General features: G+C 48.2%; 1 protein-coding gene across 1 annotated transcript in view; it reads right to left on the bottom strand.

The window, feature by feature from the left end:
* The window catches only part of LOC142243898 (NFX1-type zinc finger-containing protein 1-like), a 312672-nt gene that overhangs the window by 267362 nt on the left and 28824 nt on the right, over nt 1–16486 (bottom strand). The window contains exons 3-4 of the mRNA XM_075316094.1: nt 10469–10585; nt 707–820 (exon numbers count right to left, since the gene is read on the bottom strand). Of these exons, the coding sequence (XP_075172209.1) occupies nt 707–820; nt 10469–10585 (231 nt within the window). The remainder of the gene's footprint in view (nt 1–706; nt 821–10468; nt 10586–16486) is intronic.

Raw genomic sequence — 16486 nt, forward strand, 5'->3', positions numbered from 1 at the left:
TGCTAAGCTCTGCCCTCTTTTAAGAAAGAAAGTCAGTGTAAAATTGCAAAAAGTTGCAAAACCGTTGTGCAAATTTTTTATATGCCAGGAAACTGATGTAGAGGGAGCAATAAATTCTCTAAATCAATTTATTTTATATACTTGTACAGTTATAATTGTATTTTATTTTTAATTTAACCTAATCTTTAATTAAAGGGAATCTGTCAGCAGTTTTTGCTGTGTAATATAACAGCAGCATGTGGTAAGGACAGAGACGCTGATTCCAGCTATGTATCACTTAGTTTACTGGGTGCAACAGTTGTGGGAGTCACAGTTTTCTCTGGTTTAGATCTAGCAGACTCACATGTTGAGCTGTGTATAACCTCGCACCACCACAGCTTTCTGTGTACATTGTATAGTGACATAGGAATGCTAATTAGTGCTGGCGGCATGGTTGGATCAGCAGGTACAAGGCAGTTTTTTCCTCTAGTGATAATCTTCTTCTGATAAAACACTCATTCAATTGCACATACCCAACTAAGTGACAAATCAATGGAATCAGGCTTGTTTCTCCTACATCATGGTGCTCTAAGATTACATATCAAAAACCTGCTGACAGATTCCCTTTAAAATAGAAAATCACCAAAACAGCACTGTATGTATAAAGCTTAATAGCCATATATATTATTCTAGCATACGGAATTTACTATATTTTCATTTCCTGCACTTCTCCAGTTGTCAATTGAGTCTGCATCTGGCAAATCACTCCTGTCTGTGCCTCCTCTTGTTGGACTGTACCTACATTTTTCTAGTCGACTGGTGTTATCAGTTTCTGAATTCTCTACAATAAAGTTGAATTTGCTCACATTACACATCATTGTAACATTATCATTACCAACATTATTATTAGTGGCATTTTCCAGGCGTCAGTTATATTTCTGCAATCACTCTTTGTGACTACAGATTGTGCATATTGCACACTGTCAGGATTCTCCTTTGTTGCCTGCTGGAATGATTGTCACTTGTGTATGTGATTTGCATAGTTGCTGTTATGTTCTGAATAGCTTCTAATCTGTTTCATCCAGGTGTACATCTAAATCCTGAAAACACCGGATTCAGAAGGAACCGCCTGATATAACCATTCACTCTATCACTTTGGACTCCATTTAGCCTCTGTTCTAGCAGTTTCCCGTTTATTGGGGGGCATACAGAAAATCATGGCCGACAATGCTTTTTTGAACCCCTAGAAAGACACATCCAGAAAAATGGCTACGAAAAATCCAAAGTGATTCCTTCTACCTTATTACCTAGAATTTTTCCATCAAGAGTTTAATCATAATCACCTTTTTTGCAGATTTAGCAGTAAACCTAGACACTGTACTGAGCGTACAGCACAGGATAAATGTGAACCTAGTCTTATTCTGATGTTTGTAACGTAGAATGAACAAATAAACATAGGACAACCTCTTCTTATTCCGCATGTTTCTCCCAGCCTATACTCACCTTAGGTAAAATAAAAAATATTATTCAAGGCCCCCATGCTGGCACTGTTCCAACGGTGCCAGGACTCACGTTCCTGGAGCTCACGTGACAATGGGATGTCACAAGAGCCACGCGTCCAATCACCACTGTCTTCTCTTTTTCCACCTTTGGACACAGGAGTAATAAACAGGAAGTAAGCAGCAGCTGCAATGCCAACTTCCTGCTGATTAAGTCATTTGTCCAAAGCGGGTATAGAAAAGCCGGTGGTGATTGGACACATGGCTCTTGTGATGTCCCATTGAAACGTAGGCCTCAGGAACCCAAGTCCTGGCGTTGTTGGGACAGCACCGCACTGAAGGTGAGTATAAGCGCCTGTATTTTACCTGGGATAAACATGAGGCAATCAGAACGTGTTGTTGTAGTAGTAGACAGCCCCTTAAGGAGTAGATTGTGTGTGTATATATATGTATATATGTGTCTATCTATAATATATATATATATATATATATATATATATATATATATATATATATATATAAAATTAATTAAAGGTCCAGCCTAACAGAATAAATAGGAAAATAAAAGAACAATCAGTGTGTCCAAAATATATTGCAACAATGTGCACTATCCCTGTACTCTGTTGGAGTAATGTGATGATTCATGGCTATGTATTACACAATTCATCCCATTCACACAAAATAAGCCATCACAAAGAGTATTTTTTATAAAGTATAAAATATAACTTTTATTGAATAGTGATAAAAATATCACAGGGTGAAAAACCGAATTTATACACAAGGTGGCAGCACATAACAACAGGAATGTCTACAGGTCTGTATTCTTTTTTTATGCACCATGTCTATAATCCTGCCCAAGTGACTCACACCTTATGTTTATAGATTACACTCTATTCTTGGACTGATATACTAATCTCCTCTCATTGTATGTGCTCCAATTCCACATTTACTTACCTGTTTAGGAGTACCTCATTGCCTCTTGTTATGTGCTGCCACCTTGTGTACAAATTCGGTTTTGCACTCTACTATATTTTTATCACTACTCAATAAAAGTTCTATCTTATAGTTTAGAAGGTTATAAAAAATGTTTTCTAATGGCTTATTTTGTGTGAATGGGTTGAAAATATATATATATATATATATATATACATATACACATATCACAATGTGATCAGCATAATAGGATCAATTCTATCAGATGAGAGAAAATACAGTTGTGTGCCCCTGATTGTAGTAGAACACTCCAGCAGCTGGAACTCCATCAACAGCTTATTTTCAGGTGGCTCATTCAACAAAAATAAAATGTGAATTCAGCCAATCCTTTACATTCAAATTTGATGAAATTACAATGGGTTTCAAATCCTCCTCTAGATAAGTTTTTTTCTCCACCAAAAACACTGTAAAAACTGATAGCAGCGCTTTTGCTCTGTTTTTGCACTTGTTTTCTATGGGTGAAATAACACTGCAAAAACGCTGAAAGAATTAACATGCAATAGAGTGCTATTTTGGCTTGCTGGGCAAAATGCTGTTTTTGTCAGCACCATTTTTGGGTACATCTTAATTTTTGTCACTTTTCATTCCAGTTTTAGGAGGAATGCAAATTGACAAAAAAATTCCAGAGTTTAGATTTTTTTCTTTCTTGACCATATGCCGTTTCCTCCGCGTTTCCTCCATACAGGTTCATTTAACATCTGCTGTATATGTACGGCAGATGTTGGGAAGTGGTTACGATAAAAAATGTGATACTAGGAGATAAAAATGACCTGAAAAGAATAGAACATAAAAAGAAATAAAAAAAAAAATACACCTGGGCAAATTAGCAAATCCTCCATTCCTTCCTCCATTGCTTTAACAGGAAAATAATTACATTAATAAAATCACAGATTTGGAATATGGTGGATTCTAGTCCCACTAAGGACCACATCTGGAAGGAGTTTGTATGTTCTCCCCGTGTTTGCGTGGGTTTCCTCCGGGTACTCCGGTTTCCTCCCACACTCCAAAGACATACAGCTAGGGAATTTAGATTGTGAGCTCCAATGGGGACACTGTTGCCGATGTATGTAAGGCCTAAAACACACTTCCGCATAAAAAAACGTCCGTGTGACACGGTCCGTTTTTCGTGTCCGTGTTCTGTTTTTTTGGGGCGTTTCTCCGGTACATATGGCATCCGTGTGATGGCGTATGCGAGCCGTGTGTACGTGTAAAATGTCCGTGTTTGTGTGTAAAATGCCCGTGTATGAGTACGTGGAATGTCCGTTTGTGTGTTGCACAATGTCGTTGATACATGTCGGCTGACAGCAGACAGAGTTGCGCGATGAGAATGAACTCGGGTGAACTTCACCCGACTTCATTGTCATGCCGCGGCTCTGTCTGTGTGCCGCGTACTGATTAGCGGTCACCTGTGAAGGATTCACCAGTGACCGCTAATCCCCCGAGTGACTGAAGTGAGCGGCCCTCTCTCATACTTACCGCTCCCCGATCACCAGCGCGGCGAGGAACAGCTGTGCAGAGAATACGCGGCAACAATTACTTTGAATATGCCGGTGGGCGTGTCTATACTGTGCAGTGAAATAAATAATAATTAAAAAAAACGGCGTGCGGTCCCCCCCAATTTTCAAACCAGCCAGATAAAGCTGTGTCGCCCTGGGCAAGCCAGGGGACACGGGTCACAACACCACCACACCCCACACTCCAGGTAGGCACATCAAGGCTAACCAGAAATCCTTGTTGCCTTCCTCCAGGAGTCTGATGATGCACACCAGGGGGTGGGCCAGGCGGTTGGCTCCGCCCACCGAGGAGCTCACAACTCTGGAGGCGGGGAAAACCAGGCAGATAGCTCAGGGACGAGCTTGAGGAAACAACAGAGTCCAGCTCAGGGAGGAGTAGGAGTGAGGAGCTAAGTAGAGGAGTTAAGAAAGTGAAAGTGAAAGTAGTAAAGGAGGAAAGCAAGGGAAGTGACAGTGAAGAAAGACAGCCTGAAGGGTCCAGCTTTGTGGAGGGCCAGAACAGCAAGGTCAGCAACGGCGGTGACTGTCTGGAGGGGGACCGTTTGGAAGTTCCTGGAAGGACCCCGTTGGCTGTGTGCCCGGTGGTCTGGAGCAGTGTTCCGAAGGACAGTCAGCACCAGGGCAGGTGCCTCTCTGACCCCGGCAAGGCTAGGAGTCGCCAGATTTGCCAAATCCGTCAGTGACGGGGACGCATATCCCCCAACAACCAAGTCCCGATTGAAGGCAACAGCCCAACCTGAACCGGGGAGACACCGCCACCGCCAGGGCACCAGTTTCCCCAGGGCCAGCGCCTGCGGGCAAAGTGTAGAGCTCCTCCGGCCCAGATTGCAGTCGGGGAGCGGGTAACCGGAGGGAATCCACCGATACCACAAGTCCAACATAGGTGCAAGGAAGAGGGACATCACCGTCACCTACCGGGAGTGCAGGTGCAGCCGTCTGTGGGACCGTCCTACCAGCCGTTTGGTTTACCATACAAACTGTGTCCACGTCTCAGGCTGAGTGAGTACCACAGTGCCGCAAGGCACAGCGCTGCCCCCGCGTCCCTGCGCCCTCCAGGCCCTACACTTTACATCTCATCACCGGGCCCCGGGATCACCAACCCCTACCCACGGAGGGGCAACACAACACCTGGCTGCTCCGCATCACCATCCCCGGGACCCCCATACTGAGCAGCGGTGGTGCAATCACCACAACCGTGGGTGGCGTCACGAACTATAACAATCCCCACAACCACAAACCCCCCTTTTCACTTACGGGCGAGGAGTGTTGCTTGAGAAACCCCGGGATCCGGCCCACAGCTCGAGCCACCAGGAGCAGCTGCCGGACCCGAGCAGAAGGGGTGAGCGCGGTGTGCTGACACCCTCCTCCCCGCTCGCGACAACTTGGCGTCACGAACAGGATCTTACCGCTCTGCCGTCTGGTAGAGGTGCGCCTTGTTACCGCCGGAGGTATCCGGCAGAAAAATTTCAGAAGCCACCATCTTTGGCGCGAAAAGTTCCCGCTCGAGCGTCTTCTCGAGCAGTAGAGGCGCGAAGGCCAAGACCCCGCCCAGAGAGAGGAGGGGCCGGAAAGAGCTAAGGGGGACGCGATGGCGGCTGGACGCATGTAGCTGCGGCTATAAAAGCAGGGACGCCAGGACCTTGCAAGAATACCGTTCCTGGAAGCAACCAGAGAAGCCATCATGTGGATGCCGTCCCGCGACACCGTAGCCCCCGCGCCTGGAACCGCGGCGTGGGTGGAGGTCCGAACCGCGCAGCTCTATCAAAGGCTGCAGGTGAAGATGCAGCTCCTCATGGAGGAGTGGGAGGCCGACATGGCGGACGTTGTAGCCACCGTGCGGAGACGCGAGGCAGAAGAGGATTTGGAGGAGCGGGTAAGCGACCCACGCCCCTGTATTCCGGAGGGATCGGCCGTTGGAGCTGAGGGGCCCGGCCGGCTTCCGCTCACCCTGCCTCTCTCCCTGCTACCCGTAGTAGCTGCTGCCGCCCCGCCATTAGGCCCGCTACCTGCCCAACCGGTAGCGATACCCTGCCCAGCCGCTCCGGCGGACCAGCCGGCTGCAGACGTCCGGGACGTCCCTGAAGCATACCAGGGGGAACCGCTGGAACCGCGACCCCTTTACAGCATGGTGCCGGAAGTCCCAATAGAGACTGTGCCAGACCCTGAGCCCGAGACCGTGGCCTGGATGAAGGCCCGGGTGATGCAATTCCACCAGCGTCAGCAGGATCAGATCTTCCGGATGATGGAGCAGTGGACCAACGAGGTGGAGGAGCTGCTTACAACTGCCCCGAGGTACGGAGGGGGAATGGATGTAGCAGAACCGACTGGTGACCCACGTCCCTATGTCCTACCAGGACCGGCCGCTGCGGCTGAGGGGCCCAGCCTAGTCTCGGCCTATGCATCGCCCTTGCCGTTACTTATGAGGCGCCTTAATGTCAGCTCGCCAAATCTGCTGCTCCGTGCTACCGCAGAAGGGGCTGAAGTGCTGGATGTGGGAGGCCAGGAGGCTGCGACAGCTGGCGGCAACCCGCCTGACGCAGAAGCACGAGATGACGGCTCCGGCCCTAGTCCCGGGTCTGCTGCTGAGTTTGAAGAGGCAAGTGAGCGTTCCCGCTATGTGTGGGATCCCGTGGTTGTCCATACCCCGTGTGCCGGTAGAAATGGGTATCGGGTGCCCCTGTCACCGCAGGCATGTCAGTGCATGTTTGATGTGCCGGTGGCAGAGGATGGGTCCGCCTCAGCAGAAAAGTACGAGTAGGGCAGTGGGTGCCCGTAGCAGCAGTCCCCGTTGGGACCACCAGTGAGTTAAGTTTGTTTGAGAGTTTGCAAAAGAATGATAAGGAAAATGAAAATTACCGAGTTTTTCATCTGATTTGCTGATGTGATTTGAACCGGCAGGAGCCGGCACCGTTGTCCCCGTGGGGACCGTTAAAAGTTTTGCATGGGAACTATCCATGGACAAGCCCGTGAACTTGCAGGGCACCACAAACGTTAAGTGGCTTGTAAATATGTTGGTTACCGTTACCGTTTCCGCTATTCCGCCTCCGGAGAGGCAGGTTGGAGGGAGGGCCCTGAGCAGAGCAGGCTAGGGCCCAGCCACCAAAGGAACCGGTGGCCACCCTCTGGAGGGGAAGGACAGATCCCGCTCGGGTAACTTGTGCTGGACTGTGGGTCAAGGGGTGCTGCCTGGGTTTTAGGGGCAGCATCAGGGCCAGGTTGCTTGGGTGGGAGAGAGCGGAAACCGTGACCGTATACCGTTGCAACGTTTAAGTAAATGTGCCTCCCGTCTTGGGAAGAGTTTTGATTAAAAATGTTATTCATGTTTTCTTAACCCTGTTACCCCCTTTTACAGAAAAATAAAACCGGTGTAGGACGGCAGCCCGCGGACGGTCTGCATTTTGCTAAGGGGGAATGTGTCGCCCTGGGCAAGCCAGGGGACACGGGTCACAACACCACCACACCCCACACTCCAGGTAGGCACATCAAAGCTAACCAGAAATCCTTGTTGCCTTCCTCCAGGAGTCTGATGATGCACACCAGGGGGTGGGCCAGGCGGTTGGCTCCGCCCACCGAGGAGCTCACAACTCTGGAGGCGGGGAAAACCGGGACGAGCTTGAGGAAACAACAGAGTCCAGCTCAGGGAGGAGTAGGAGTGAGGAGCTAAGTAGAGGAGTTAAGAAAGTGAAAGTGAAAGTAGTAAAGGAGGAAAGCAAGGGAAGTGACAGTGAAGAAAGACAGCCTGAAGGGTCCAGCTTTGTGGAGGGCCAGAACAGCAAGGTCAGCAACGGCGGTGACTGTCTGGAGGGGGACCGTTTGGAAGTTCCTGGAAGGACCCCGTTGGCTGTGTGCCCGGTGGTCTGGAGCAGTGTTCCGAAGGACAGTCAGCACCAGGGCAGGGGCCTCTTGGACCCCGGCAAGGCTAGGAGTCGCCAGATTTGCCAAATCCGTCAGTGACGGGGACGCAGATCCCCCAACAACCAAGTCCCGATTGAAGGCAACAGCCCAACCTGAACCGGGGAGACACCGCCACCGCCAGGGCACCAGTTTCCCCAGGGCCAGCGCCTGCGGGCAAAGTGTAGAGCTCCTCCGGCCCAGATTGCAGTCGGGGAGCGGGTAACCGGAGGGAATCCACCGATACCACAAGTCCAACATAGGTGCAAGGAAGAGGGACATCACCGTCACCTACCGGGAGTGCAGGTGCAGCCGTCTGTGGGACCGTCCTACCAGCCGTTTGGTTTACCGTACAAACTGTGTCCACGTCTCAGGCTGAGTGAGTACCACAGTGCCGCAAGGCACAGCGCTGCCCCCGTGTCCCTGCGCCCTCCAGGCCCTACACTTTACATCTCATCACCGGGCCCCGGGATCACCAACCCCTACCCACGGAGGGGCAACACAACACCTGGCTGCTCCGCATCACCATCCCCGGGACCCCCATACTGAGCAGCGGTGGTGCAATCACCACAACCGTGGGTGGCGTCACGAACTATAACAATCCCCACAACCACAAACCCCCCTTTTCACTCACGGGCGAGGAGTGTCGCTTGAGAAACCCCGGGATCCGGCCCACAGCTCGAGCCACCAGGAGCAGCTGCCGGACCCGAGCAGAAGGGGTGAGCGCGGTGTGCTGACACCCTCCTCCCCGCCCGCGACAAAGCCATACGGCTGAAGGCTGGTATTCTCAGGATGGGGAACTCCACGTTATGGGGAGCCCCCCAGCCTAACAATATCAGCCAACAGCCGCCCAGAATTGCCGCATACATTAGATGCGACAGTTCTGGGACTGTACCTGGCTCTTCCCGATTTAACCTAATGCTTTAGCAATTCGGGGTAATAAGGAGTTATTGGCAGCCCATAGCTGCCACTAAATCCTAGATTAATCATGTCAGGCATCTCCCCGAGATACCTTCCATGATTAATCTGTAAGTGACAGTAAATAAACACACACACCCGAAAAAATCCTTTATTAGAAATAAAAAACACAAACATATACCCTGGTTCACCACTTTAATAAGCCCGAAAAAGCCCACCATGTCCGACGTAATCCAGGATGGTCCAGCGTCGCTTCCAGCTCTGCTGCATGGAGGTGACCTGAGCTGCAGAAGACACCGCCGCTCCTGTCAGCTCCACTCAGCTAATGAAAGGAATAGCGCGATCAGCTGTATTCAGCGTTGGCAGCGAGTAACCTCAGTGAAAGCTCAGCTGATCGCGCTATTCCCTTCATTAGCTGCGTGGAGCTGACAGGAGCGGCGGTGTCTTCTGCAGCTCCGGTCACCTTCATGCAGCAGAGCTGGAAGCGACGCTGGACCATCCTGGAGTACGCCGGACATGAAGGGCTTTTTCGGGCTTATAAAATTGGTGAACAAGGCAATTTGTTAGTGTTTTTTTTCTAATAAAGGATTGTTCGGGTGTGTGTGTTTATTTACTGTAATTTACAGATTAATCATGGAAGGTATCTCGGGGAGACGCCTGACATGATTAATCTAGGACTTATTGGCAGCTATGGGCTGCCAATAACTCCTTATTACCCCGATTTGCCAACGCACCAGGGCAAATCGGGAAGAGTCGGGTACAGTCCCAGAACTGTCGCATATAATGTATGCGGCAATTCTGGGCGGCTGCTGACTGATATTGTTAGGCTGGGGGGCTCCCCATAACGTGGGGCTCCCCATCCTGAGAATACCAGCCTTCAGCCGTATGGCTTTATCTGGCTGGTATTAAAATTGGGGGGGACCGCACGCCGTTTTTTTTAATTATTTATTTATTTTACTGCACAGTATAGACACGCCCACCAGCTGCTGTGATTGGGTGCAGTGAGACAGCTGTCACTCAGCGTGGGGGGCGTGTCTGACTGCAACCAATCACAGGCGTCTGTGGGTGGGGAAAGCAGGGAATACGAGATTGATTAATGAGCGGCCGGCATATTCAAAGTAATTGTTGCCGCGTATTCTCTGCACAGCTGTTCCTCGCCGCGCTGGTGATCGGGGAGCGGTATGAGCTGGGGGAAGAAAAAAACCGAGCGCCAATGTAAGTATGACTGAGAACAGCAGAAAAAAAGGTAAGTATACGGAATTTAATTAAAAAAAAAAAAATAAGATCGCTAGTGTAACAACGCACACGCACGAAACGTGCTGAACACGGAGATACTCCGTGTGCGGTCCGTGCAGGCACGGACCCATAGACTAAAGCGGGTCCGTGCCTGCGTGCTGCCGGCCAAAAACGGACATGTCGTCCGGGTAGAAAAGCGCACACACGTACTTACCACACGGACACACGCTCCGTGTGATTTTACGTGTGTGTGCCATCTACCATTGAATAACATGGGTCTCCGTGTGTACGTGTCTCCGGTACGTGCAAATACGTACCGTACACGTACAAATTAAACGGATGTGTGTTGCGGGTCTAAAGTGGTATGGAATTAATAGCGCTATATAAATGAATAAATATATTATTATTATTATTCTACTATCTTTAATGACAACGCACCTTTACTTTGCCCGTTAGTTTGGTCAGTATCCGTCAAATTCTCCACATCTGTATTGTCTCCCATATCCTGATATCTGTGATTTTCTGATGTGTCTGAATCTATATTGCTGGGATGCTCTGAAAGAGAAAAACATTAGATCTATTGATTAAAATCAACTTTAAAATTAACTTTATTCATGGGAAAACTCTTTTAATCTTTGGATTCTCTTCTGGATGATCTCTTTTAAAGGGATTGTCCAGTCAGAATATATTGGTGACATATCTGCAGAGTAGGTCATCAATATCAGATTAATGGGAGTCCAACATCCCACACATCCACCAATCAGCTGTAATAAACACTGGCGGGAACCGGATACAGACACATGGAGCGGGGATACACTGCACAGCTCCATTCAATGTGAAGTTGTAAGAGGATGGACTGCTCCGGTCGTGTTCCCATCCCTGAAGGCACCAATCACATCAATGTTGTGTATTGTGAATAATGTCTTGTTTGAATGTGTTGTGTCTGTGTATTAGGTAATGTGTTCCTGTAGGATGTACAGTAATATAAGGCATGAGGTATACAATGTAGGATGTGATAGTGCAAGTTATAGGTGATGTAATGCATAATAAGGAATAGTGTAATGTATATGGTATAGCAGTGCTGGTAATGGAGTGTAGTATTGGATAAGGTTTAGTATAATCTGTAAGGTATAATGTATAATCTAAAGTAATGTGTATTAGAAATGTATGATGCATAACGTAGGTGAAAAGTTAGGGTATGCCCTTTACCAGACTGCGGGAACAGACAGAGTTAATATTGTGACTAGCCCACCCTGGAAGGGGTCAAGTGGAAGAAAGGATGACAGTTCCTGCTAGACAGTGTAGCAGTAGAGTTGAGCAGTGACCTAGTGTGAAGTAACATCGGACAGATAGACTGCTGGCTGTCGAGGCCACGTGCATTGGGTGTCATGTGGTAGGCGGAGAGAGAGAATGGATGGGAGATAGCATGAACCCTGTTAGTGGTTCGAGAACGGATGAGAACATCGAGAGGAGTAAAGATTGACCCTCGGACAGAACAGTTCAAAGTAATTGGAGCCAAAGTGCAGTTAGAGCCAGGCCCTTTGAACTGTAATGGAATTGAGTGCACTTCACTGGCTTGTGAGTGTAGTCCCCAACTTGAGCAGACTTTCTGTCGATGACGACGCGCTTAAGGCCAAACTCTGGGGATAGCCAAACCCACTTAGAGACTGGACGTGGAGCTGTTGTAGGGAAAAGAAATGTCACTACTGTACTGGTGTGTTGGACTGGATTACGCTGGAACTGTCTGGATCAGGAATAATGGAGGTGACTCAGTGGAAGGTTAATACGTGTTTGATGATGTGTGCTGAATCTGTAAAGTACTGGAAGAATTGTTCGTGATACCTCTTGAAGAGATGCTGAGACTGTCTAGTAAAGAACTGTTACTGAAAAAGAACTGGTGGTCTCTTGAGTTGTGTTTGGGTCCTGGCCAGCCGATAACAGCAGCAACATGTGGCCTGCAGCTTTACGCAGCCTACACTACTAAAGTCCATACACTCAGCAAGGACTATGTCCTCTGTGTAGTGTGGCGGGGCGTCCAAAATAAATCCCTTGCCCACCCGCAACAACCACCCCGCACCCTCTTACAAAGTGGCCACAACTGAGTACTACAGAACAGATCTTATTCTTTTGAATAGGAACTGTTCTGCAGTAACCGGAAGCTGATTGGCTGTGCCAGTCAAGTAAAAATGTTTATCTAATGAGACTGACAGAGGACACAGAACTAAATAAATATTTTTTTATATTTTTATTTATGCTGCTCTTTGGGATATTAAAGGGAATCTGTCACCAGCTTTTTCATCATTTAATCTGAGAGCAGCATAATGTAGGTTCAGAGATCCTGCTCCAAGTGATGTGTCACTTACTGGGCTGCTTAGCGCAGTTTTGATAAAATCACTGTTTTATCAAAGAGATTATCACTAGAGAACTAGTAAACCTGCTGCCCAGTAGTCCTCCTTATTCATGAGCTCTGTATAACCCCACCCCCACTGAGTGCCATCTTTCTGTGCATGGACAGAAAGCTGCCAATCACAGTGGTGTGGGTGGGGTTATAGAGCTCAGCATTCTGAGAACTGCGAGATCTGCAGAAGAGAAAACAGTGATGTTATCAAAATGACAGTATGCATCCCTGTAAGTGACACATAGCTGGAATCAGGGTCTGTGTCTCTACATTATGCTGCTCTCAGGAGGGGGGGCAAAAACCTGGTGACAAATTCCCTTTAATACACTGGTGTCCAATAGTGAACAAGTCCTTTAAGATGCTGTAAGACTTGAAAAAAAGGTGAAAAATAGTGTAGGGGTCTATAAATGTGGACAAAAAAATTGTTAAAGTTGTAAAATTATCACACTTAAAAAAGTGCAGCTTTCAGCATTGAAGCCGCTGAGGTAAAGTGAAAGCTGAGCTCTGATTGGTTGCTATGAACAAGTAGAACAGTCTGACTGTGAGGCAGTTTTCCTAACTGAGATTTGAGATCCCTCAAAACCCAAATTTTTTACTGTATATATATATATATATATATATATATATATATATATATATATAATTGCCTTATTCTGTCTGTCTGTCTGTCTGTCATGCTCCAAAATTGTGTCCTTACGGTGACACTAAGTGTCCTTACGGTGACACAAAGCTGATTGGCCGCTGGGCTCGCCATGGCCCCGCCCCCCCGCACGGATTGGCCGCTCGCCTTGCCTCGGCTCCTCCCCCGCATGGATTGGCCGCTCGCCTCGCCTCGGATCCGACCCCCCCGCACGGATTGGCCGCCACTCACACTCAGACGCACACTCAGACGCACACTCAGACGCACACTCAGACGCACACTCAGACGCACACTCAGACTCAGACTCAGACTCAGACTCACACTCACACTCACACTCACACTCACACTCAGACTCAGACTCAGACTCAGACTCAGACTCACTCAGACTCACAATCACAATCACACTCACACTCAGACGCAGACTCAGACGCAGACTCAGACGCAGACTCACACTCTCACTCACACTCTCACTCACACTCTCACTCACACTCAGACTCACTCAGACTCACACTCAGACTCACACTCAGACTCACACTCAGACTCACTCAGACTCACTCAGACTCACTCAGACTCACACTCAGACTCTCACTCACACTCAGACTCACTCAGACTCACACTCAGACTCAGACTCACACTCAGACGCACACTCAGACGCACACTCAGACGCACACTCAGACGCACACGCACACAGACTCACACTCAGACACAGACTCACTCACACTCAGACTCAGACTCACACTCAGACTCACACTCAGACTCACACTCAGACTCACACTCAGACTCACACTCACACACTCACACTCAGACTCACACTCAGACTCACACTCAGACTCACACTCAGACTCACACTCAGACTCACACTCAGACTCACACTCAAACTCACAAGCACACTCAGACTCAGACTCACACTCACACTTACACTCACACTCACACGCACACTCACACGCACACTCACACGCACACTCGCACGCACACTCAGACTCACACGCACACTCAGACTCACATGCACACTCAGACTCACACGCACACTCACACTCAGACTCACACGCACACTCACACTCAGACGCACACTCACACTCAGACTCAGACTTACACTCAGACTCACACAAACACTCACACTCAGACTCAAACGCACACTCACACTCAGACTTACACGCACACTCACACTCACTCACACTCAGACTCACACGCACACTCACACTCAGACTCACACGCACACTCAGACGCACACTCACACTCAGACTCAGACTTACACTCAGACTCACACAAACACTCACACTCAGACTCACACGCGCACTCACACTCAGACTCACACGCGCACTCACACTCAGACTCACACGCACACTCACACTCAGACTCACACGCACACTAACACGCACACTCAGACTCAGACTCAGACTCACTCGCACACTCAGACTCACACGCACACTCAACGCAGCAGACACACAACACCCAACACACAAACACCGCGGCACACACAAATATACGCACATACCGCACAACACACACATTGCACAAAACATACCTCCCCCCAAAACACACACACACACACACACAAACCGCGCAACACACATACACAACGATACAGACACACAGCGCTCCACAAATAACGACACACAACGCAACACACAAACAACACCGCTCTCACCCCCCGCTACACCCAGACAACACCCAGAACATGTACAGCCCCTACACAAACACTTGGTAACTACACACAACAACATATATATATATATATATATATATATATATATATATATATATATATATATATATAACAAAAATCATACATTAACTACACAATACGTAAATTCTAGAATACCCGATGCGTAGAATCGGGCCACCTTCTAGTATATATATATTCATTCAAATATTTGATCTCTGATCAGTGTGAGGTGATTTCTAAGGACTGTTTTTTAGAAAGTCAAATGAACAACCGAGTTCAGGTTTGAAAGGGAACAGAGAGTAAATTTTAATATACCATAAAAATTTCTTTAAAAAGGTATTTGATGTTCACCTCACTGTTACAACAAATGTGTAAAAATAAACAACTGTTAGCACCTAACTAACAAAAAAGAAGAGTCAAAAAAATGTAACCTCTGAAGATGTCAACTTTAGGGTGAAAGTGTAAGGCTATGTGCCCACGCTGTGGAAAATGCGTGGATTTTGCAGCGGATTTCTCGCGGAAAAGCCGCGGATTTTCCAGAAATCTGCAGCACAGCTACTCCCCAGCCATTTCTATGGCATTTAGGAAATGCTGTGCCCACGCTGCGGATTTTTCCACAGCGGAAATCGTGCGGATTTCCGTGCGGAAAAATCTGCAGCATGTCAATTATTGTTGCGGATTTCTCCGCAGGGTCCCATATACTTACCTGCCTCACCGGAGTCACTTTCTCTGTCCGGTGTACAGGAGCGCGGTGAATCCAGGTACAGGAAGGAAGAGGTGGGCGGACCCTGCACGAGCTCCAGTTATGTGACAGCCGGAGCTAGTTCAGGCCCGCCCACCTTCTTCTGCAGACGCTGAGAGAGTGACCCGGCTGCCGGAAAGCGAGGTGCTGCATGATGGAGGTAAGTATGAACTCCCCCGATCACTGCAGCACTTGTTCTGCATTGAGGATGCAGTGCCAAAGCCATGGTACTGTATCCTCAATGCAGAATGCCCGCACTATATCCGCAGGACATTCCGCAGCATGGCAACAGACAGAAGTTGTGGTGCGGTTTCCTGGGAGCACCTGCGGAATGTCTTGCGGATATATCCGCAGGACACTGTCCCCGTGGGCACATAGCCTAAATGTGATGTTACTAAGCGTAGCTAACTATATAACATGGCATTTTCCGTAGGGTATTTTTCTAGTAAACTATAATTTACAGAAGACCTTTCACAATTTTTTTTAATTTAAAAGAAGTACCTCCCTCAATTATCACTGCTGCACTCTAGAAGAGGTTTTCTTTTTTACTGTGGCCCTCTGTTCCAAAATTATGCCCACAGTGATAGAGATACAATTTTTTTTCATTTAAAGGGAACCTGTCACCACTTTTTTGGCCTATAAGCTGCGGCCACCACCACCAAGCTCTTATATACAGCATTCTAACATGTTGTATATAAAAGCCCAGGCCGGGGATATAACATAAAAAACAGTTTATAATACGTACCTAACGGTCGCGCGGTGGGCCTAATGGGTGTCTCTGTTGTCCGGTGCCGGCGCCGCCTCTTTTGGCCATCTTTGTTCTCCTTCTTCTCTAGCCGTGGTGCATGACGCGTCCGACGTCATCCACACTCACCGGCATTGAGGTCCTGAGGAGGAGCACTTTGATCTGCCCTGAGCAGGGCAGATCAAAGTATTGTAGTGCGCCTGCGCAGGACCGACGAGTGTGTATGACGTAGACGCGTCATGCACACAGGAGTCAGAAGGAGGAT

Source organism: Anomaloglossus baeobatrachus, chromosome 6 (genome assembly GCF_048569485.1).
Source record: "Anomaloglossus baeobatrachus isolate aAnoBae1 chromosome 6, aAnoBae1.hap1, whole genome shotgun sequence".
Taxonomy (NCBI): Eukaryota; Metazoa; Chordata; class Amphibia; order Anura; family Aromobatidae; genus Anomaloglossus; species Anomaloglossus baeobatrachus.